Genomic DNA, 25,399 nt, shown 5'->3' on the forward strand with positions numbered 1-25,399 from the left:
TGTTCTTTTTGTACCCATCCTGAATCTTTGGACCTCTTGAGTAAAAAAAAGAACTATGTGGTAGTCAGGGAATGGTTCCATAACTAGGCCCTGCATCTTCATTATGGGACACATCAGAGCTACTAAAGGTCCCTGAGCCTAATTCAATAGCCTGTTTGTTTTCCCGAATATCCTTAATTCTAGGGATTTCATCAATTTTGTTTTAGCAAAAGTAAAAATGCGCCCATTACTATAATCAAACTCATTTTTTTCTGATATTCCTCATCTTTTTCTCCTTAACCTGCAATTGATGGTCATTAATCACCCCTTTCAATATTTCATAGTTCTTTTTGGTGAGATCTTTGAGATTCATCTCTTTGATCTTTTTCTCCAATTCCAATATCTGTGCCTGTAATTTGGCAACCTTACTTTCTGCATTCTTAATCAGGATCTGCATCATCCCAAATGAGGCAGAACATAAGTTCTCCTCTCATTCTTTTAGAAGTTCGCCAATCAGATTGTCAAAGATGGGAAATAATAAAAAAGTGAAGGCCTCTAGGGATGCTCTTGTTTTCATGCATTAAGTGATGTATTCTACTGTTTTTAAATATGTTCTGTATGTAGAGGTTATTGGGTGGGAGCCGGTGTGTTTAAATTGCAACATTGTCTATACATTAAAGTGAATTAATGATTGATTTTGTATAATGTGTTTTTAGATATGTTTGCAAATGCACATTTGTAAACTTTCAGCCCTGATTGATTCCTCTCGGAGGACGAAACACGTTGGCCAGGCTGTTTCTTCTATGTATTGAAGAATAATAAAGATATTTTTTTTGAGATTTCACACCATGGCTGCCATGTTATTGTGATTTTGAGAACAGTGCATTGACATTGGCACCAATGAACTTTGTGTACTTCGTAAAAAGAGGAGAGAAGAAACAAAGGGACAAAATTCTATAAAACAATTGTTGGGCTCTTGAGCCACTCCCTTGTGAGTGTTTTGTCTTTAAAGTTTACAAGTGGGCGCATATCTTTGTCTTTCTTTTCAATGAGGAATATATTTCTTAAAAAATGACCACCTGATCTTCCTCCAGCACAACTGCTTCATTTGCAATCAACTCCTGTACTTCTAAATCTATTAACTTCATTTAATCTGAAGGAAAAGTCAGCTTTCTTGGAGCACATCATTGCACTGGTCTTTCTACAAACTCTATTAAAAAATCACAAAATTTAATCTACACCCAAGAATCCTGTGTAATCTGAAACCAGCTCTGATAAAACTGGACAAGTCTGTCGTCCAATTTTAAGGGGGTAACAAAAAGGTATAATCTTACCTGTTGATCATCTGTTTCTTCTTTCATCTCGGGTATTCCTACCCAAAGCTTTCTGCCGCTGGGGATAAAATCTGCCACTGTGGTAAGATTGCTGTCTTAGATAGCTTGTGTAGCCACAAACAAAGGAGCCTCTGGTGATATCTTGGCCACTGCCAGAGATCCGACCCCTCGTTCTTCCAGCCATCCCAAAAATAAGTTCCTGAAAATCCTTTTTTGTCTCCTTTTAAGATATTTGAAGGGAACTAAAAGCACCCACATATCTCAAAAGATCTTTTATAAAGGTGTCACCAAATAATAACTCATTATCTGATGGGCCCTCTTCCTTACTTGCTAGATCCACCAGCTTCGGATCTATTTTTAAGAAAATGCTCTTTCTTCTCTCATTTGAGTGTGCCATAATAGCAAAACGTAACAGGCATATTGCCCTCTGAATCCATTAGCGTAGTTCTTCTACATCAATTCTACTCTTATACACATACGCCTCTTCAGTTATTTCAAATATCTTTGTAAGTGGACCTACCACATCCAAGAGACTATATTGACAGAATCTAAGTCCTTCTAGGATCGTGTCCGCCTTTACCAATGAATGTAATAATCTTAGCGTCTAATTCTGGTGTCACTAATACCCTCTTTCAACGAAACCTCATCAAACTCCTCTGATGAGCAAGTAGGCTCCACCTCCGCAATTCCAGAGGAATCATAGCAAATGACCACCTTATGTTTGTGACACTTAGATCTTCTTTTCTCTAGCCTATCCTGTATGTCATCGTCATCATCAACTTGCCTTTCAACACAGCAAACATGCTCTACTACTCGAGATTTATTTTTCTTTGCCAAGCCTGATCTGGCACTCACATGCTTCCTCTTTTGTGAAGCCTTTCTCCCACATTTTAAACCGGCTTATGCTTCATTAGCAGACCAAAATTGTTACTCCTCAACTCTGGGATTCTTTACTGTCAACAATCCCGACTTTTGTATTCTATTAGATACTTCTAAAGTAATGTTATCAATTATTTTACTGAGTTTCTCCTCAAGATTCTGATCCTGCAAACCTTCACCTTGTTCCATGTTCAAGAACCTAAAATACCTTTGCCTCACAAAGGAATCCCAAACGTTATATTCACACAACTCCCTCAGTATGACACTCTACGTAAATTAAAACACATTAAAAATCAAGTCTAATCTAGAAAATAACTGCTTTCTCTGTAAAAACCTTGACAAAGCTGTCAAATACCAACATTTGCTGATTACTTTCAAATGGGTCAATTTCACTCAAGAGAGATCACTCTGATAGACTCTACATAGAGAACGTTCCGATAAGCACCTCACTTGCGAATCATCAAAATAGCCAAAAAGCTTCATGAACACTTAATAGTGATGTCAGTCAGGTTAGAGCTCTAGTTTACAAGACGCTTGTGTGAACGCACACCTCCGCGTGAACCCAACAGCCAAAGATGGTTGGACGTGTCAAGTTGTGAGGCTAGCGCACAGTTACACAGTTGTTTAACTAATCTATTGCTGTTTAGTTGAATTAAATTCAGTCAAAATCCCAGCGACAAACACCACCGCAGACAACACCGGCGGCATGACCCCAGAAATATCGTCACTGTTGGAAAGCACCACACACAGCCTTTGCAACTGTGAATAAACACACTTGCCACTAAAAGATTGATTAGAAAGCAACCTCCACACGACTCCCAGAAAATAAATGTCGATCACGGGCAAAACAACCAAACAATATATATCCCAACGCTCATAAAAGCCTGAAAATAGCTTCAAAAATTGTAAATCATTTAACAATCTCTACTGAGCACACCATTCCATCTCACAAACACAGCACACCACACTAAAATCCTATACTCTATATTTAACTCTCAAGCATAAATGAGCACACAGCGCACATGAACTTATCTGAGTGAGCAGCAGCGATAAAAGAAGGAACAGGCCTGGCTGCTGTGGGTTTCATTGCATTTTGGAATGTTTAAAGAGTCTAAGTTCTATAAGCTTTAAAGATGCTGCTGAGTGATGGCAATAAAGGAATTTACTACATAATATTGGCCTCCGGGTCTTGACATAAAATCAACTGACAGACTGCTCCTGTCAGAAGTACAAAAGTAAGATATTTTAGAACTATCTTAAAACGTGTCCTAATTTGTCTTTCTACAGCAGTAACTATAATTTCTATGACAAAATGTACCCCCTCATTCTGATCCTTTCTAAATTGAATGGTTTAAGGTTTATAGTTTGATTCAATCAAGATGGCTCTAATTGTACCACACTTTTGTTACAAGTAAGACTTATTGCGCTAGCTGTTCTTTACAACGCTCTGGGAGGCTGCAGTAGAACACAAGGGAATTAACTGACAAGCTGCTCCTATTAGAAGTACATATTTTACTAAGAATGTCAGATTTCATTCTCATATAGCTGAGAAAGAAAATGTGAATTTAAAGAAAATATGCTCTCAATTTAGCATCACCTTCCATAACCTCTTTGGGAAACCCATGAGAAAACAGTTTTCTTTTAAACAGGATTCATAAAATCCCAGCAGAAGGCTTTTTCGCAGGGTAAAATCACCTTAGCAACAAATTATTTATTGTAACCAAAATCTGTTATCACCCTTTATAAACCCTCCAAAACTGCCATTCATTACAATGCATTTCAATGGGGTTCTATCATGTATATTTGTCCCAAGATGGCTGCCATCACTTTTTGGTTGAAGTGCTGACAGCCCATGAGATCTCTCCATGAGATCTCTCCTTAGGCTCCGCCCAGATATACAATTGTCTTTTTACTTTAATATCTCAAAAACTACTGAATGGGTTTACACCAAATAACAAAAGGCGTGCTTTGTGGACCAAGAGCTACCTTTCTGCCAAATTTGGTGTAATTTTATTCAGCAATTCAAGCTAGTAGTTACTGCACGGCTCGAGTTATAGTTACTTGAGATGACTCTAACTATAATAGGTTTATTTCTATGATTTTGTATGTTTGAAATGTAAGCCTAACTATAACGTCCCTATAACCCCTGTTTTTTTCAGTGAATTTCTATCTTTTTTTAAATTCTATTTCCTTTCTATAAGGTCCCTGTAACCTTCACTTTTTTCAGTGAAGTTCTATGGGTTTTTCAACATATAGTTTATAGTATATTTTTTTTACTATAGATTAATCTAATCACTGCTACCCTGAGGCCTACTCCCTATAAGCACCCATCCATGCACCATACACAGTCTTTGTCTGTGCATGGCAGGGGTTGCCCACAAGGCCTGGCCTGCAGCCAGACCCCGTGGCCAACCCTCTTAACCACCCAACTCTACACTCTACACTGTACATGGCCCTTTGACCATGTGCAGTGGGAGCCTGTCTCTCTAGGTGTGAGAATAGGTGTGAGAGGGTGTATCTGGGGATGAGAGTGGCTGTGAGAGTCTCTGGGTGTGAGAGTACATGCATCAGTAGTCTAGTTGGTGTGCCAGTGTGTGCGCAGGTCTTTGAATGGGTGCATGAGGGTGTCAGTGGGTCTGTGAGTGGATATGTGAGAGTCTGAGTGGGTCTGTGAGTGGATGCGTGAGGGTCTGAGTGGAGCTGTGAGTGGGTGCTTGAGGGTCTGAGTAGGTCTGTGAGTGGATGTGTGAATGTCTAAGTGGGTGGGTGAGGGTCTGAGTGGGTCTGTGAGTGGGTGCATCAGGGTGTGAGTGGATATGTGAATGGGTGCATGAGGTGTGTATGAGTCTGCAAATGGGTGCATGAGGGTGTTACTGGGTGCCTGAAAGAGTGCACACATTTCTGATCAGATATGTGGATAGGTGCATAACAGTCTGAGTGGATATGTGAACAGGTACATTAGAGTATGACTAGGTCTGAAAATGGGTGTGTCAGGGTATGAGTGGGTCTGTGAATAGGTGCATGAGGGTGTGACTGGGTCTGTGAATGGATGTATTTGAGTGTGACTGGGTCTGTGATTGGGTGCATGTGAGTTTGACTCTTTTTACAAATGGCTGCTTGTGTGAGTGGCTTTGTGAATGGGTGTCTGAGAGTGTGACTGGGCCAGCAAATGGGTGTGTCAGGATATGAGCAGATCCTTGATGGGGTGATTTAGTTTCTTTGCCCCACTATAAGTGAATAAAATAGCATTTGAACGACTGTAATTTTTTATTGTTGTCACCGATATTTGTGAAGGTTTTGCAACGTTAAACGGAAGGTCGTGCTCAGTGTTGCGACATATTCGTGAACATCGCAAGCCCTAAAAAAATAAAAAAAAGATTTTCAGTTCATCATTGGGCCAACATACTCTCCTATGTAACAGCCTTGGGGTCAGGGTAACACCACCCCCATCCCGTATGCCACCTTGTTGTAGTTTAGCAGCGATTAGATTAAGCATTAGCAGAAGAAATCTTGTATTTAGTAACTATTGTGAACATTTCGCGGAATCCATTTTGTATTCATGGCAGCCATTTTCTCTGCCACATGCTGCCATGTGCTCACCATGTGTTCTGTCCTACCTTTCTGTTAACTACTCTTGAAAATCTGCCTAGTGACAAGTTATATTTAGCATCTCCCACTTTTCGCACATGCTCAGTAAGGTCTGCAGCTGTTAGTCCTTGAAAACTGTTAGCCCCTCCTACCTGTCGACTGTGCATTTCCACATGACCTTACATGTATGCAAGTCTTGCTTCTATAATTGTGCCACCTCCTTTTAGCCCCTGCGTGGGTATAAAAGGACCATGCTCTCTCAGTTCAGTGTGCTACTTCAAACATTACCGAAGGGTGCTGTTTGAACTGTAGTACCACCTCATGAGGTTTAATAAACTTTGTCTTTTATTTCAGTTTCTGTGTCAACTTCTTCCTACATGGTCTGAGGACTTTGTGCAGAGAAAGGTGAACCCCTTGCACTAGTAGGCCTTGCTGAGGCTTACTTCAACAACCTTCCATCTCAAATTTCAGCCCATTCCCTAAGATGGTGGCCACAACTTTCCAGTCATGTCACTGGCACCCAATCACAGTATCCCTTTTGTCGTGTGTATTCACGAATAAGTTGTGACCGTTGCGAAAACGGCGCAACCTCAGACATACCAATTTGTTTTTCCTTTAATATCTCCTAAAGTACTGGACGGATTTCCACCAAATAAGCAAAAGCGTAATCTGCGTACCAAAAGCTAGCTTTCTCCCAAAGTTGGTGTAATTTTAACCAGTGGCTTGGGCTGGAGTCGTGTCTAAAGGTCGTATGGGAATTAACATGGGAAACTCAACTTTTTTGACCCCACTTTTTTCTGGGCCCCCGCTTGACAGATCATCCCGAAACTTTCCATAGACAGCAAGAATCACTGGGGCGCTTCGTGGAAAATGTCATGAAGATTTGTCAAACGGTGCCAAAGATATAGGCAAATCAAAAAACTATTTTTCAATGGAAACATGGTCCTAACTATAATTACCTAGTGGCAATATATATCACACTGAAAAATCCAACGGTTCAAGTAACATCATACTTAGGTGAAATGTTGAGTAACAACGTAACATTTTACTCTCTAAGCTCCACAGAAATTCACCAGTTATAGTTATCTCAAGTAACTATTTCACCACACTATAACATTACTTTCCCCTTTGTTTTTTTTCAGTGAATTTCGAGAGTTTAAAAAAAAATAAGTACTTTTTTATTACAATATGTAAAGCCAACCCCCACAGCCTTCGCTGGTGCTAAGGACCTGACCAGGCACAACATGGGTTGGCCACAAGACTCGTCTGCCCACCTGAAGGCAGCCAAAACCTCTCCCCAACCGCAGGCTTCCAACTCCATGCTGTGCACAGCCTTTAGTATGTGTGGTGTAGTTTTGGCCTTTGAGCCCTAGGCACCCCATCACCCAGGGCCGGAACATATATATTAAAGCCTTAATCAGCCGTGGGGACCCCATTCCCAGGGCTGTGAGGCCTCCTCCCAACCTACTTAAGCCTAAATTCAATTAGAAAAGGGGAGGCCTGAGCCTTCAAATACCCTGGGGACACCATCCCCTGGGGCCAAAGTCCATATAGACTGAGAGGGGTCCACGTGGCCCCCATCCCCTTCGGAGGTGTGAAGGGGAAACATTCCTGTAGTCTGCATTATAAATAGGTAGGTGTCCTGTGCCCACACAGGGCACTCACCAAGCACATGTTGGGGGCCGCAGGGGGATCCCTGGGGCCCCCATGGCCCCAGCCAGTTGTCCCACTTGGTGGCGTAGGAGGCAGCTCTACCGCCCAGACGGAGCAGTTGCTGTTTGCTTGTTTTCTCCGTGCAGGAGCAATAATGTGTTTTATTTCTCTGCTGGCTTCAGTGCAGGCAGCGAAACAGAACACAAGCTTGCTCCTATTTGGCGGGAAATTATAAAATGCCCCCACCAGACGGGAGCAAGTATTTTTCCCTGTCCGTGCTACGGCGGGCAGGGAAACTACTGTGGATGCTCTTGGAATGGAGTTCCTGTGGCCATTAAAGGCTCAAGGAGAGGGCTGTGCGTCCCGCCCCCCCTTTTAATTAAAGTGACGTCCCTGAGAGATGGGGTTATGAGAGCCTTTTTATGGCTCAGTGGTGCGCGACCCCCTTCCCCATAATAAATACAGTGGGCCCCAGAGGATGGCGTCCCTTCTACTTCAATAATATACCCAGCCCTAGGGGATGGGTTCCCCGGGTTCAAAATGGGCTTGGGAAGGGGGCCCTACTCACACACCCTTTACCTAGTGGCGGTCAACACTAGGTAGTTATAGATAGGACTGAGGGCTTCATTACGACTTTGGTGGTCCTTTCACAGGACCACCGAAGCCTCGGCAGGCAAAAGACTGCCAGTAATGGAGGTCTTTTGTCCACCATATTAGGAGTTTTCCACTTGGGCCAGTGGGTGAAAACAGCGTTTCTGCCCGCTGGCCCAGCAGAAAACTCACCACAACATTGACACCGGCTCGTAATCGAGCCGGCGGCAGTGTTGTGGTGCGTCAGGTGCGAAAACACCCGCCGCGCATTTCACTGCCCGTAATTCGGACAGTAAAATGTGCGATGGGGCTGTCCATGGGTGCCCCTGCACTGCTCATGCTAAGTGCATGGGCAGTGCAGGGGCCCCCATTGGGCCTCGACACCCCCTTTCCGCCAGCCTTTGCATGGCGGTGAGACTGCCATGCAAAGGCGGGCGGAAAGGGGGCTTGTAATCCCCAGGGCAACGCTGCCCTGGCAGATTTCGACCGCCAGGCTGTCGACAGGCGGCAACCTGGCGGTGCTGACGGTCAGACCATGGCCCATCTGCCATAGTCATAACAGGGCAGTCGGACCGCCCTGTCTGCGACGGTCCGACCGCCATCGCGAGTGTGGCGGTCTTGAGACCTCCACACTTGTAATGAGGGCCCTAGTTTCTATAGAAAAAGTATATTTTGTTTTGCTAATGACTTAGGATAGCCATTTGATAAATCTTCACAAAATGTTCCCCAATTCTTTAAAATAAAAACAGTAAATATAACTGTATCAGATGATGTTCACCATATTAACTGTAATTAAAGAGAGAAAAGGCTCCTCACAACAAGGGACTGAGCACCCTATTATTGACAAAATCAAATCTCTCCTTCTGCAGTCACTACATTATCACACACCCATTTAACACTCGTGCAAAAGCCACCACTCAAACCTGTTGCAGTCGGTTTTCCAATGTCAGCAAGACTAGTACCACAAAAATATAAAGGATCACAAATTAAAAATCGGATGCCTTAAGCCGATCCACGAGAACTCCCCCCTTATATATCTGTTCTTCTCACCATCTACAGTGGTCAAATAGGTAAAAGGAGTCTAGGACGTCGCAAAACTCCTCTCCTTAAAACCACACGATTTAGAACCTCAAGCTAAAATGCAATGCATATCTGGTATGCCATTTTAAGCTTGGAACGCTGCTTTCGATCCCTGATTTCTAAACCTGCTAACAATTTCCCAGAAACAGGTGAGTCGCATCTTTTCATACAATATCTATTTTAATGTCTTACAGAGATTATCTGAACTTAATCATCAAACGCCTCTTCTATTCATCAACTCACTAACTTTTGCAAAGACCTCTATTGATTACTGCTCATTGTTCACTGCAGGGTTTACAGTTAAACTGTTCAACTTTCCCCCTAATCTCAATGTAATCCTTATTCTCTTTTGGAAAATGTTTTAAGTAAAGTGTCCTCCTAATGTGGTCCATATGCCTTATAGATCTGCTTAAATAAGTATTTATAGAATTATAAAAAAATAATTCTGTGCATTTGCTAATAGAAGAAGCAGAGAATCCACCCAGTAAAGTAGTGTGGACCAGGAGAATGAGTGAAAGAACTACAGCAGTGTAATAGATCTGAAAATCTCACTATTTAAGGAGACAACAGTAGGCCAAACATACACCAGGCATCAGGGGAATATTGTTGATGTTAGGGCATATTTCAAAACATTGAATAGCTGAAAACAGAACACCTATTAGAGGGGAGCCTTTTGTTTTAAATTAAAGGGAGGCGGAAAGTTGGATCACATAACTGCATGCTGCATTGATTTAGCTGCTTTTAGTGCAAAAAGCCACTGCAATAAAAGTCACTCAAAAATAAAAATAGCAAAATGTTCTGATGGGTATCTTTTTTACTTTACACAATTGGTGTCTCAAAATGACAAATTCAAGATCAAAGAATTAACATGTGATGTTAATAAGTTGGAACATTGCTCCTTCCAGTTGGAAGGCCAAGTTCAAAAGTAGTTTTTAAAAGAAAATTTATGTATGTAATTTCTGTATGAATCTTACCTCCCACTGGCCAGCATCACCTCCGTTGATACCACTTTCATCCACATCTTCCTCATCATGTTCTAACTCAGGCACGTAAGCTAGAATTTCTTTCTGTTTTCTAGCTGCCCTGACATATGCTTCTGAAATCTGCCTTTTGATGTCATCATCGTCCATCATTCTCTCAGCTTGCACAAGTTCAGCCTCTTCTGCAATTGTAATCAAATCTTCATTGGCATCTTCATCCAAGCTTGAGTCTTCAGAGTCTGTAAAAAAAGGATGAGATGTTAGAGTACCATCATACAATGCTTGGCAATGTACAAGTGGTTTGATTCACACAATTTATCAAATGCCTCTAAGATGGGGGGCTTGAAGTGAATTTGTACCATTTTACTACATTTTCAGAACCGGCCTAGAGACAACTTTAGCTGTCTTGCCAACTCCAAATAATGAATGTTATATAACTATGTAGTTGTACAGGACCACCTTCCCACCCCACATTCCCCCCCAGGATCCTGCGGCATGGATTAGGAAACTCAAAGGGGCAAAAATGGAAATTGTGTTGCAAAATATTGAGATTTTTGTAGCGCTGTTTTCTTGGCAATCATTATGCTTCAAATATTTAGATTGTGATTTAAGTTGAGAATTAGTTCAATGTAACCTCTCTAACTCAAACAGTATAGGATAGATTGCAGCTGCAGGAGGAACATAACATGATTTTCTCGCACATACAGAACAGGTACAATACAGGTAACATACTAAAGAAAGAGTGAGAGGTGTTAAAGAACTACTTTACGCTCTTTGTAAACAAGCAAACATACAAATAGTGCAACATTCCTGAAAGAAACAGCCACACTTCTTATGAAATGACCATATAATTATGTACTTGCAGAGGATATTGAACCCTCACCTACCTAGTGTGGTATTTTTCATCAGTGGGTTTCAGATATTTAGATTGTGATTTAAGTTGAGAAGTAGTTCAATGCAACCTCTCTAACTCAAACAGTATAGGATAGATGGCAGCAGCAGGAGGAACATAACATGATTTTCTCGCACATACAGAACAGGTACAATACAGGTAACATACTAAAGAAAGAGTGAGAGGTGTTAAAGAACTACTTTATGCTCTTTCCAAATTGTCTTGCAAAATATTGAGATTTTTGTAGCGCTGTTTTCTTGGCAATCATTATGCTTCAAATATTTAGATTGTGATTTAAGTTGAGAAGTAGTTCAATGGAATCTCTCTAACTCAAACAGTATAGGATAGATGGCAGCAGCAGGAGGAACATAACATGATTTTCTCGCACATACAGAACAGGTACAATACAGGTAACATACTAAAGAAAGAGTGAGAGAGTGTAGTGAATCCTAGTTAATTTCAATGGGATAACAGGAGTTAGCTTAGCCTCTGGCTTGCAGACTTGTGCCCCGTCACCTAGTGACTTTTAACCTACTTAGCTTGCTCTGTCTTAGTCCATTTAATTATTTATTTCTTCTAAGATGGCTGCCTTGTTTATAGATAGGCCACTTGTTATGGGTAACATTATCAGTGTCACCGCGCCAAGGCGTCAAGATCAAGCACCAAAGACAAACAAACAGTAGGTGTTCACACTTAGGGATTTTCCCTCTCTATACTTTCGAGGGATATTAGGGCATATTACATCTCATGTATCTTTTCTACATATTGCAAGATGGTGGGGGTCTTTGTAATAACAACTCTCGTCTTCACAATTCTGTTTCTTGCATTATTCATTATCCTAATCATTGCAGCCCATGCAACTTATCGCAAATTGCAGTTATGTTAAATAAAAACTATTGTAACTCTACTGCATCTGTGTCATTGCCTGTGTTTGTATGAGACATGATATATCTGTGAGAAAAGGGTAATCTCCGTTTAACCACGACACTCCCTGAGATATCTTATTCTCGAGTCCATGCGTAACGGCTGCCATAAATCACCTTTTACTATTGTGTTTCTGGTGAGGTGCTGCTAGTGAGCCGGTAAGGTTGGGACAACAGTTGCGACTTGTTGTAGGAAAGGCGTAGTCACCTACAAACAAAACTACTGTCATCCTTAAACCAGCAGTCTTGTTCAGAGCAAGAGTCCAAACTACGACATGGCGCCACCAACGATGGTGTTTAGGCACTAATTTACGGATACCCCGACTATCACTGTCTCACAGACAACAGGTACCCTAAGTACCATTATACGGAGACGTCCGTGGTCTTTGGGAGAATCCCCCTCAGCTGAAAAGGTAAAACCTGATTAAGCTGTAGGTTGTTCGAGCTCGAACTGATAAAAGGACTTTACTACCCATTTTGGTGTTCTGTTTCTCTAAACAAATATAGCTGAGGCCATTGACATTCCTGAAAATGCTAGACATGCACTAACACAACATTTATTAACACATGGCCTTGCAGGTGAGGGCGGGGATGTTACCCTGATAATAGAAGCTAATGAAGCATACCAAACAGAAACATTTTACTGTTGGGTCACCTTTCCTGAGGTTGACCAGAGAACGCACACATTTCGCACATATGAAGTTGCAAACGTACCTTTACGGTACCAAGCATACCAGTATCATGAAATATCACTCACCTACCAGGAGCATCAGAACTGGTTCGAAGGCGCCCTACCACATGTACTACGAAGAGTGAGGTTAGGTCCCTTAAGTAATGATGGACCTACGTGGCCTATGTTTGCCACATACACACCTCACCCAGGCATACAGAATATGCTGATATCAGATTTACGAGTTTTATATAATGAATTAGTGGCATTATATAGACGATTATTCCAGTTCGTACTACGAACATTGAACACAACACCAGCGCGTCCAGCACCGCCAGTAGCTGGTGGTTATCAATTTGCTACTTTGATTAATCCACAAACAGTGCATACTATTATGGGTAAAGTGCCCACGGAACGGGAAAAAATACCGTTCTGGATTGCCCAGAAAACAAATCAGCTGGAAGCTGTGTTTCCCCATATGGGACCACAGGAAAAACATAGATTGCTCACTATGTGCTTGCCTTTTGGGATGGTTCCCTCGGTGGATGACTGTGCCACATGGGGTATGGTCCTCGATGCCATATATACTACCACACATGGTACCCCGACACTTGCCAATTTACCGGAAGTGTTAAAACAAATACAAAATGAGCATGGGGCTGCACCAGCCCTGGATCTGGGGATGAAATTAATGCGTAACTTTGACGCCGTATCCTCAATCATACTCAGTAAAGGAGAAGCAGTAGCACTGGCAATTCGCCAGCGTCTCCGGGAAACTCCACACCAGGAACAAGAGACAGCTACCGAAAATAATTTCCGATACCTATACTAGTATAGGACGGGTGGCACACCTAAAAAGTTGGAGATACAAGGTACCGCCCATAAGGAGGGTACAAAGCAGGCACAAGAGGGCTCTAAGAAGCGCTAGGACAAACAAAATGATTTCAAAGAAAGAAGAAACAAGAAAGCTGACTCTCCACACCCAGAGAACTCCGAAAGGAGATATAGGGGGTCATTCTGACCCTGGCGGCCGGTGATAAAGCGGCGGGCAACCCGCCAACAGGCAGGCGGTAAAAAAAAAAGGTATTCTGACCCTGGCGGGAACCGCCAACACAGGCCGCCACTTTAACACTCCGCCCGCCACGGCGGGACAGACAAACAGCTCGGCGGTCACCGCCAACAGCCAGGCGGCAGACAATGTACCGCCCACCCTATCACAACTCATCAATCCGCCACCTTTTCCGGGGCGGGAGCCCCGACGATAAAAACACGGCGGAAACAGACTACGAACGGGAAAACGCTCACCTATACACACTCCACGAGGAAGGAGGACAGCATGGAGCCCGAATTACACATCCTACCGGCTATTGTCTACCTGCTCATCTACCACCAGTACGAACGCCGGCGCAGACGACAACGGTGAGTACTGCACCTACGACACAGGGGAGGGCGGAGGAGGAAAGCTTACGGGCACACACATATGCGACCCCCCCCAACTATCTACACACCAATGCAGAGCACCAAGTCACAGTGACACCACCCAAACCCCCCGTAATAATGCAAAGACATAATTAAAGTGAGAAACAACATTTATGTATATAAGAGGTTCTTTGAAGTCATGGTAAAATAGCAATATGAATAGTAAAAAAACAAGTAAGAAAATAACAAAACCGATAAACATAGGCAATAAGTCCTGCACAGTCACCTAAATTTCCACTGTCCGTGGGCCAAAGTGGATCAACACATGGGCAAAGCCCACACAGGAGACCTGAGTCCGTTGGAGAGAACACTGCTGGGGCATCAGATGACAAAACTACAGGCACCTCAGGGGGAAGGGAAGGGGGGGCACCTCAGCCACATGAGTCCACGACGCCAGATCCACGAAGGGTCCACCATGCCCACTGTGCCATCCTGGGGAGTGCAAAGCCACAGTCTCACAAGTCTCTACAGTGGGTGGGTTGCCCACCGTGCCATCCTGGGGAGTGCAAAGCCACAGTCTCACAAGTCTCTACAGTGGGTGGATTGCCCACTGTTACATCCTGGGGAGTGCAAAGCCACAGTCTCACAAGTCTCTACAGTGGGTGGATTGCCCACTGTTACATCCTGGGGAGTGCAAAGCCACAGTCCATCAGGTGGATTACAGAGACCACTGGTCATGGAGGAGGCATGGTGGGCAGAGTGCGTCGTGAAGGCCTGCCCGACACAGAACCGGGACTGCCAATGGGCCAGCGGTGCTTGACAGGAAGGGCTCAGCGGAGCGGTGCTTGACAGGAAGGGCCCAGCGGAGCGGTGCTTGAGACGGCGGGGCCCAGCGGAGCGGTGCTTGACAGGAAGGGCCCAGCGGAGCGGTGCTTGAGACGGCGGGGCCCAGCGGAGCGGTGCTTGAGACGGCGGGGCCCAGCGGAGCGGTGCTTGACAGGAAGGGCCCAGCGGAGCGGTGCTTGAGACGGCGGGGCCCAGCGGAGCGGTGCTTGACAGGAAGGGCCCAGCAGAGCGGTGCTTGAGACGGCGGGGCCCAGCGGAGCGGTGCTTGACAGGAAGGGCCCAGCGGAGCGGTGCTTGACAGGAAGGGCCCAGCGGAGCGGTGCTTGAGACGGCGGGGCCCTCTTCAGCGGTGTCTTTCTGCACGGCGGGGACCTCTTCAGCGGTGTCTTTATGCACGGCGGGGCCCTCTTCAGCAGTGTCTTTCTGCACGGCGGGGCCCTCTTCAGCGGTGTCTTTCTGCACAGCGGGGCCCTCTTCAGCGGTGCCTCTCTGCACGGCGGGGCCCTCTTCAGCGGTGTCTTTCTGCACGGCGGGGCCCTCTTCAGCGATGTCTTTCTGCACGGCGGGCCCTCTTCAGCGGTGCCTCTCTGCACGGCGGGGCCCTCTTCAGCGGTGTCTTTCTGCACGGCGGGGCCCTCTTCAGCGGTGTCTTTCTGCACGGCGGGGCCCTCTTCAGCGGTGTCTTTCTGCACGGCGGGGCCCTCTTCAGCGGTGCCTCTCTGCACGGCGGGGCCCTCTTCAGCGGTGCCTCTCTGCACGGCGGGGCCCTCATCAGCGGTGTCTTTCTGCACGGCGGGGCCCTCTTCAGCAGTGTCTTTCTGCACGGCGGGGCCCTCTTCAGCGGTGTCTTTCTGCACGGCGGGGCCCTCTTCAGCGGTGATTTTCTGCACGGCGGGGCCCTCTTCAGCGGTGCTTGTCCAGTCATCCAAGGGAGCCAGACCTGGCCAGGACTCCCTGCTTAGTCACCCTCCGACCGTGCAGTTGCTGGACCCTTCTGTGACGGAGTCCTGGGCCCGTGGTTGTCCTCCTCACACCCGGGATGGGGCTTGTGGGGCCCTCCTGGTCCGCGCCCCTGCTGGCTGTCTTCTTCGCCCTGCTGCCCTTGCCCTCCTTCGATGAGGCTCTCTGGCCCTTGCCTCCCCTGGATGTTGTGGCAGGTGAGAGCCCAGGACTTCCCTCCTTGGGGGCAGCCGTGTCAGTCTTCTCGCGGCGGCCCCTGATTTTACGGGTCCTCTTCCCAGGGGGGGGGGCTGGCTGTTCCCTTGCTGCTGGCCGATGTATCTGTGCTGGGAGAGGGTGGACTCCAAAACCCCTGCACAATGGTGACACTTGAAGCAGGGCTGGTGGTGGCTGAGGTGCTCTTGGGACTCTTAGCAGATGGAGGGGGTGGGTCAGGTGGGGCAAAGAGGTTAAGTTTGGAGAGGTAAAGTTTTTTAGGACCAATGTAAAGGGTAGGTGTAGTGGGTATGGGAGTGGAGGAAGAGGATGTGGTTGTAGGAGAGTCAGGTGTGCTGTCTTTGGGTGCAGGTGCTTGTGACGTAGGCTGTCGTGAGGTGGTTGGCTGTTGGGTGGGTGGCTGCCTGCGTTTGTGTGTCTTGGAAGAGGGGGTGACAGACACAGTGGGAGAGGACACAGGGGACGTGTAAATGGCAGTGGGGGTGGTGACTGCACGTGTGCGGACTGTACTGGAGGGTGTGCTGGTGATGGAAGTACTGGCTGATGGTGGTGTGCATGCAGGTGTGAGTGGAGACGTCACAGGGAGGGAGGAGGGTGACGAGGAGGTGGGGGACACAGGGGTGGTAGTGACTGTTGGCATGTCTGCATCTGGGTGTTGCTTGGGTGAATGCTTGTGTGATCTGTGGTGCTTATGTCTGGATGAGCTGCCCTTGGGTGTTGAGGTGTGTGCAGGCTGGTCTGATGGTGTGGATGGGATAGGCTGAGGAACAGGAGACAGAGACAGGGTGGAGGCAGATAGAAGAGGGAGGCTGGAAACAGGGACAATGGCTGCCGTCAGTGCTGAGGCCAGAGCATTGAACGATCGTTGATGGGCAGCCTGACCCGAATGAATGCCCTCCAGGTATGCATTGCTCCGATGCACTTCCCTCTCTACCCCCTGGATGGCATTCAAAAGGGTAGACTGCCCAACAATGATGGTCTGTAGGAGGTCAATGACCTCCGCACTGAGGGCAGCAGGGGTAACAGGGGCAGGGCCTGAGGTGCCTGTGGCGAAGGAGATGCCCGCCTTCTTGTGCGAGCGGGCACGGAGCGAAGGCTGAGGGGCTGCTGGGAGGGCGGAGCTGGTGCGCTGGGTGACGGCTGTACCTGTAGAGGCGGGGGGCCCGGATGTTGCCGCCACCGCTAGGGAGCTCCCTTCCGAGGACGTGTCGGTGTCGCTGGTGTCAACACGGGTCCCCGTTGTGGTGCTCCCCTCGCCCTCCGTATCACTGGTGACCTCGGTGTCTGTAGCATAGCCCACCGGGGCCTTGTGAGTTGCAGCTCCCTCGTGCTCCGATGCCAATTCTCCTCCGCCTGATGATGCTAATGCACACATGCACAAGAAGACAAAGAAAAAGGGTGGGGGGAGAAATAAAAACAGGTTGAGTGCATGCATTGTCAACACCGTTGGCGGAGAGGACAGACACAGGAGCCTCATGCACTACGCCGCGCAATCGGGGTACACTACTCAGTACTTGTGACTAGGCCAACAGGTCTATGGACAACATATGCGCACATGGGTGATGCAGGACCATGGATTGCTGTACTTGGCACCCTACAGAGGTGGGGGGCGGGGGCACAGGGCCATGCCTAAAGGAGGGGACTACACTACAGAAAGCGCCCTGGCCTAATGTCACCCACAGCCCTCCTCCCCCACCCAGGCACCTCCACTGCGCGTAAAGATAGCAGTATGTGCTGGTACTCACCCCCTTGTGTCTGCTGTGATGTCCTCACGCGCCCATCCAATTCGGGGTAGGCCACCGCCAGGATCCGGGACATCAGGGGGGTCAAGGTACGACTGGCACCCCTCCTACGTTGGGAGGCCATCCCCAGCAGTGACTCGGCGGTCTTCCTGGTCCCGCGGCGGATGTCCTCCCACCTCTTTCGGCAGTGGGTGCCCCGTCTTGTGTGGACCCCCAGGGCCCGGACTTCCTTGGCGATGGCACGCCAAATGTCGACTTTCTGATGGGCGCTGACCTATTTGACATGTACAGGGTGGGAAAGGAAATTTCAACATTTTTCTGCATGTTAGATGTGATTGCCCCCCCCTCCCCAACCCTGCCATGTGGCACATGCTCTCATCTGTCGTGCCTTGCACTCCTCATTTGCTCCCCACCCCACCATCTTACATCCACCATACACAACCCAGGCATAGCCCATTCAACGTGCACCCAGTGTACTTACCTGTTGGTCTGGAGGACCGTAGAGTAGCGCATACTGGGGTAGGACCCCATCCACAAGTTTCTCCAACTCTTCTGAAGTGAAGGCAGGGGCCCTTTCCCCAGTCACAGCAGCCATTGTCTCTTCCAGACCGAGGTCACAGCAGCACTTGCAGTATAGGTCCTTTCTTGTGGATGATCAGGTCTCGAGTGATTAAGCAGATAGAAAATGGCAGTAACGCCCGCGGCGGTGCGTACCGCGACCGCCGGCGCACATAGTCATTGGCTCCTGAGACCCATAGGGTTCAATGTTAACCAATGCTGCTTTGCGCCGCGGTCTTTGACCGCCTACCGCCACGGTGAGCCACGCCAGCGCAGTGACTTCACATCCCACTGTCACACTTCACAGGTCAGGCAGCCGCCATTTCAAGGGCCCACATGGCCTGATTTCTACTGCGTCACACAGGCCTAGGCCTTGCATTGCCACTCATACAAGCCATTCAATGCATAGCGAATCGTGTAATGTGCAAGCTGTGGGAACGAACCTGAGGGTTGCTTGACTCTGTGCTCCATGTTGTCCTTCCTAGGCACCGTCCGCTGGGACTTGCGAGGAGAAGGATGAATCCTCCCGTGTACCGAGCACTGGTGGACCTGTCGACAATGGAAGAACGACATATTATACTTCGATACCGACTTGACAGAGCCACTATACATGAACTGTGTGCCCAGCTGGAGCCAGACCTGATGTCCCCCATCCGCCAACCCACAGGGATTCCCCCTCTGGTGCAGGTGCTGTCAGTACTCCATTTTTTGGCAAGTGGGTCTTTTCAGAAAACAGTGGCCATGTCATCAGGGATGTCTCAGCCTATGTTTTCTAAGGTTTTGTCCAGAGTGTTGTCTGCCCTGATGAAATACATGCGGAGATACATTGTTTTCCCTGAGGAGGGTGATTTGGCCACTGTGAAGGGTGATTTCTATGCCCTTGGACATATCCCCAACATCATTGGTGCCATTGATGGGACCCATGTGGCTTTTGTACCCCCAAAAGACAATGAGCAGGTGTACAGAAATAGAAAAAGTTACCATTCGATGAATGTCCAGGTGGTCTGTTTGGCTGACCAGTACATCTCCCATCTAAATGCCAAGTTCCCTGGGTCAGTGCATGACGCGTATGTCATGCGAAATAGCAGCATCCCTTATGTGATGGAACAGCTACAGAGACACCGTGTGTGGCTAATAGGTGACTCTGGTTACCCCAACCTGCCTTGGCTATTGACCCCAGTGAGGAATCCCCGGACCAGGGCAGAGGAACGGTACAATGAGGCCCATGGGCGAACTAGGAGGATTATAGAACGGACCCTCGGGGTCCTGAAGGCCAGGTTTAGGTGCCTGCATATGACAGGGTGATCCATCATGTACTCACCAAAGAAGGTGTGTCATATCATCGTGGCCTGCTGTATGCTTCACAACCTGGCTTTGCAACGCCAGGTGCCTTTCCTGCAGGAGGATGGTCCAGATGGTGGTGTTGTAGCAGCTGTGGAGCCTGTGGAGAGTGAAGAGGAGGAAGACGACGGGGACGACACGGACAACAGGGACACAGTTATACAACAGTATTTTCAGTAGCACCCAGGTAAGAATCACCCACGCCATTTTACATTTACTTCTGGCCTCCTGCATCTCTACTTTCTGTGTTTCCCCCCAGTTCCTTTTCACTGATTTTTGACTTTCCCTTCCCTTTTCAGAGCTGTATGACCCACAGCGTGACTCCTGCTTTGTTTGCCCATGGACTAATGCTTATTGACACTGGTATGTTGTCATCACAATGTAAATGAACATTATTGCACCGTTATGTGTAATACATTTGTAAAGAATACAAGCAGACTCCTGACATTTGAAGTGCAATTGGTGATTTATTTTAAGTGCTGCGTATAGGTCCGTGATAGTAAAACGGTGATGGGTGGGGGTGGAGTAATGTCCATGGCAGAGTCCAGTTCTCAGTAGCACAGGTGCAATGTCCATATGCCTGTGGAAGGATGGAGCAGGGGCAGTTCAAGGTTGGACAGGGTGACAATGTGGGACAGTGGGATGACATCAGGGGGTATCTTAGGCTGGCGGGGGTCTTGGCATCCTACTCTGTCTTCTTGTGTGATCTCAGGTTCCGCTTGCGGGGTGGTTGATCTTCAGCAGGAGGTGGGGTTCTGGTGGCCTGTCGGGGTGTGGGGGCCTCCTGTCCACTTGCGCCGGCGGAGGTGGTAGGCTGTTCGTCGTCCGGGCTGTTGACAGGGGCCCTTTGGGGTGCCACATTGTCCCGCAATGTCGTGACTATCTGGTTGAGGGCCAGGACGATGGTCCCCATTGCGGTCCCGATGTGCCGGAGTTCGTCTCTGAACCCCATGTACCGTTCCTCCTGCTGTGCCTGGATCTCCTGGAACCTGGTCAGTACCGTCGCCATCGTCTCCTGGGAGCGGTGGTATGCTCCCATGATGGTGGTGAGGGCCTCTTGGAGAGTGGGTTCCCTGGGCCGGTCAACCCCCTCTGGCACAGCAGCCCTCCCAGTTGCCCTGTGTCCCCGGGCCTCTGTCCCCTGGACGGTGTGCCCACTACCACTGCCCCCAGGTCCCTGTTGTTGTTGGGGTGGTGGGTCAGCCTGGGTGCCCTGTAGTGGCGGACACACCGCTGATTGACGCGTCCTGGAGACAGTGGCATGGGCCCGCTGGGTGGGAGCTGTGCTGGTATTCCCAGAGGGGGTTGGGTCTGCTGCGGCCTGTGTCTGTGTGTGGGGAACCGACTGTCCAGAGGTCCCCGATGGTCCGGGCTGGTCATCACGTTACAGGTCGACAGAGCTGCTGTCATCACTGGGGGCCTGTTCTGGGGGCGGGTTGGACAAATCTGGACCTTCCTGGCCGGTGTGTTGGCGTTCGGGCCCTGCAGGGGTAAAAGAGTATGGTTATTGCTTCTGTGTGTGCCATGGCGTGCGATTTGTGGGTGCCCTTGTCCCCCAGTGCTGGCATTCCCTTGTGGGAGGAGTTGTGAGGGTGGTTTGGGGGGGGGGGGGTTGGGTATGTGCAGTGGTCATGCTTGGGTGATGGGTGTCCATGGTTTGTGTTGGCATTCAGGGATTGGTGTTGTGTTGGGTTGGTTGTGCTGGTGAGACATTGGCAGGGTGGAAGTGTGCTGGGGAGTTGGGGGTGAGGGTGGGGGTGTGGGTTGGCATGCTGGTGGTTGGGGGGGGTGAAGTATTTGGGATTAGACTTACCAGAGTCCATTCCTCCGCCTACTCCAGCGAGGCCCGGAGGATGCAGGATGTTCAAGACCTCTTGCTCCCATGATGTGAATTCGGGTGGAGTGGGTGGGGGTCCGCCGCCAGTCTTCTGCACAGCGATGTTGTGTCTTGACACCATCGACCGCACCTTCCCCCGTAGGTCGTTCCACCGCTTTCGGATGTCTTCCCGGTTTCTGGGATGCTGTCCCACAGCGTTGACCCTGTCGACGATCCTTTGCCATAGCTCCGCCTTCCTGGCTATTGTGGTGTGCTGCACCTGTGTGCCGAATAGCTGGGGCTCTACCCTGATTATTTCCTCCACCATTACCCTGAGTTCTTGGTCCGAGAACCTGGGGTGTCTTTGGGGTGCCATGGGGTGGTGTGGGGTGGTGTTTGTGGTGATGAGTGTGGTGTGTGTGGTGGTGTGTGGTGTTTTGTGCGTGGATGTGGTGTGGGTGATGATGTTGTGTTCCTCTGTGTGTTGGGGTTTGCGATAGCTGTGCTCTCTCTCTCTCTCTCTCTCTCTCTCTCTCGCCTTCTCTCCGAATTTCTAGTAGTGGGGGTTTGTGGGTGATGTGGGTGTGTGTTTTATAGATGATTGGATGTGTGGGTGTGGTGTGTGTATGTGTATCAGGTGTGTGTATTTCGAATTGTCCAATGTGGCTGTGTTTTGTAAAGGTGTGTGTATTTTGACCGCGGCGGTGTGTACCGCCAATGGAATACCGCGGTTGAAAGACCGCCACGTGGATTCGTGGGTCGTAATGGCATGGGCGTGTTCGTGTTGGCGTGACGGTGGAGGTTTGGTCATCTCCAGTTTATCGCTGACCGCTGATGAGGCGGCCTTCCGTGGATGTCCGGTTTTTGGCGGTTTGGAAGTTGTGGGTCAGAATGACCGTGGCGGTTTGCCGCGGCCGCGGCGGTAGAATGGCGGACTTCTGACCGGCGGTAAGAGCCTTTTACCGCCGAGGTCAGAATGACCCCCATAATCTCAGAAATAGGGAGAACATTAAAACTCCAGACAGATATACTGATTCACGTCCCTCTTGTTCCTTTCAGGACGCACCGGATAGACGGAGCGAGAGAGGGGGCCGTCAAGATCGACATCCGGAATACGTGAAAGAAAAGTAAGACTCACAACAGTCTACCATTAAAAAAGAAGAAAAGACTCCTCAGCAAAAGCCACAGTTTAAAAAGAAGAAGGTGCCGGCACTGACAGTTAAAAATGGCAGTAAAATTGAGAACACTGTTGAGGAACACGACGTGGGCAATGACTCTGTTAGACAGCGCAGCAGAGGTCACAATATGTCGCCAGAGTCTGAAAGATCATCTGGATGCGACAGCAACTAGCGATTACATTGCGGTTGAAAGAGCTGATGGCCGCGTTCTCCCCCCTGATAGGGCTTATGATTTAAAAATTCAGATAGAGGGAGACGTTGAGCGCACTATTAGTGTGATATTTTGGGATGAAGTTACTAGTGATATCCTATTGGCCGAAAGAGTTTGGCCACCTGAACACGTCTGCAAGCTCCCGCATGGGGAAGATGTCATTTTGCCTTCTTTCTCTGATCTTGTTCCGGAAGCAGTAAAAGAAGACTATGCTGCTGAATGGGCTTTAGCGCAGGCACCTGCGCTGTATCGCAATCATGTAGGTTGGGACAAGGAGTCTCCTTGTCATGTTATTCCCGTTAGGTCTACACCCCAACCACAGCCACAATACCGTGTTAAACATGAAGCGAAAGCTCCGGTGAAGGAGATCCTAACAGAGCTAGAGTAGAATCCGTTATTCCCCGTTGCAAAACCAGACCATTCATTTAGAATAGTCGTTTATTATAGACACTTAAAGAGTCATACACGCACGTATGCTATTCAAAATTCACACAGCACGGCACTGATAAACAATATAGCGCGTAAGAAATATAAAACAACATAAGACATATCTAATGTATTCCTCTGCCAGAATTTAGCGCATGAAAGTCGGACCTAAGTGCATTCTCATTTGGCTCTCAAAAACGCTTTTGTCGTTTACCTCAAGGCTATAAAAATAGCCCAGGACTGTTTTCAGCCCGTGTAACATGAATATTACAAGATATTGATTCCAAGGCATTGTCCTATGTGGATGACTTATATCTCACGGACAACGGCCTCGACATTCATCTTGTGAGGGTCGATCGGATCATTTTGGGATTTGCAGACAACGGTTATAAATTCAATTTTAAGAAAAGCAAGATAGCCTTTCTTAGCGTATTATTCCTGGGATATGAGCTATCAAACGAGGGGAAGTGCCTGGCCCGCACTTTCTAGAGAAGTGTGTTCAACTACAGCCTCCAAACTCACTTAGGAAAGTGCAGTCATTACTGGGTTTCTTCAATTTTGGCAGAACATACATCCCAGATTATGCAGAACGCATTAAGCCACTTTATGACTTAGTTCAGCCCAAATTTTTTAGCAGACACTGGACAATTGAACACACGCACATCCTTAGAGACATGCAACAGGACATGCTAGAAGCTAGACACTTACACACATGTGACAATAAAAGAAATTTGGTCATCAGAATAATTGCTGGTGCAACTGGATTTACTTATGTCACCTTTTATGAGGATGACACGGTACCAATAGCATATAAATCACATTTATACTCAAATGCTGAACAGCGTTTTGTACCTACAGAAAAGATTCTGACGGCAGTTCAGATGGCCGTCATAAAAGAGAGGCCACTTACCCAGGGGAAACGTATTATTGTTGTCTCCCTGGTGCCGCCTTAGAGGCTGTCACCAAAGCAAGCGTTCCAAGCGCTAAAGCATTACATCCACGTTGGATTCAATGGGCAACGTCTCTGACCGCCACTGATGTCGAATATATATTCGATCCAAAACTTCAGACACAAGAATTTCTCCAGTACGAACAAGAGTACCCCGCTCCTCTAAATATCTTGCCACTCGACAGCTACCATAGTGTCATATACACTAACGGTTCAGCACAACCGGCTGTAAGTACTAAGCATCAATACTCGGCAGCTTGCGCAGCCGTGAGCGGAGTGATGGAAGATGGTATTTTCCACCCTCACAATACCTACACGTAGACCTTAGGGGACTGCACAGCCCAGTTGGCTGAGCTTAAAGCTCTTATTCTAGGGCTCAAACATACTGAGACAGGAAGTCAGACTTTGATAGTCTGTGACTCATATTACTGCGTCCAGTCATACAATGAATATCTCAATCATTGGAAACTGAACGGGTTTAGAGATTCTAAAGGGAACACCATTAAACACAAGACATTGTGGGGGAGGGTGGCTGATCTTAAGGATAAGCTACCATATGTCCATGTAGTCCATACATTGGGACACCAACGTGTAGGAGTACACGTTACCGGTAATACATTGGCTGATGAGGCGGCCAAAACAGCAGTAGCTACGGCTTCTGTGGCTGCAGTGACTCGTTCACAAACGAGAATGGATAATGAAATATTGATTGCCTTTAAAGCTTCGGCTGCAGGCAAGCCCCTTTCCGAAAGGATACCCTACGAAATATACTTACCATATCAGTGCGATTCCTGGGGTTGGAGATTGAGTGATCCCCAATGAAGACCAGAGATTAGATCTAATCAAAGCAGCGCATGAGGGTGTCGCTTCTGCACATGCTGGTATACAGGTCACAATAACACTCTTACAGCAACGATTCTTGTGCCCTGGTCTATGCCGACGAACAAAGCAGTATGTCCTTTGCTGTGACATTTGCCAGCAGATCAAGGGCTCTAATATCAAACGCCCACCGCAGACATCACTCTTAGTGTCCAACAGGCCACTACAGTGTGTGTACCTAGACCATTGTGGTCCCTTACAGCCTGATGGTGCATACAAATATATTTTAGTCGCTGTAGATTCTTGTTCTAGATTCCTGTGGGTATGGCCACAGCGGTCGGCTGACGCC

At 47.7% G+C, this 25,399-nt stretch overlaps 1 protein-coding gene across 3 annotated transcripts in view; it reads right to left on the bottom strand.

Moving 5' to 3' along the window:
- LOC138280126 (NFX1-type zinc finger-containing protein 1-like) overlaps nt 1-25,399 on the bottom strand; it is a 1,298,750-nt gene that overhangs the window by 724,563 nt on the left and 548,788 nt on the right. For all 3 annotated transcript variants that reach the window (XM_069219456.1, XM_069219457.1, XM_069219458.1), the window contains one exon: nt 10,079-10,323. In XM_069219456.1, the coding sequence (XP_069075557.1) occupies nt 10,079-10,323 (245 nt within the window). The remainder of the gene's footprint in view (nt 1-10,078; nt 10,324-25,399) is intronic.

Source organism: Pleurodeles waltl, chromosome 2_2 (genome assembly GCF_031143425.1).
Source record: "Pleurodeles waltl isolate 20211129_DDA chromosome 2_2, aPleWal1.hap1.20221129, whole genome shotgun sequence".
NCBI classification, from domain to species: domain Eukaryota; kingdom Metazoa; phylum Chordata; class Amphibia; order Caudata; family Salamandridae; genus Pleurodeles; species Pleurodeles waltl.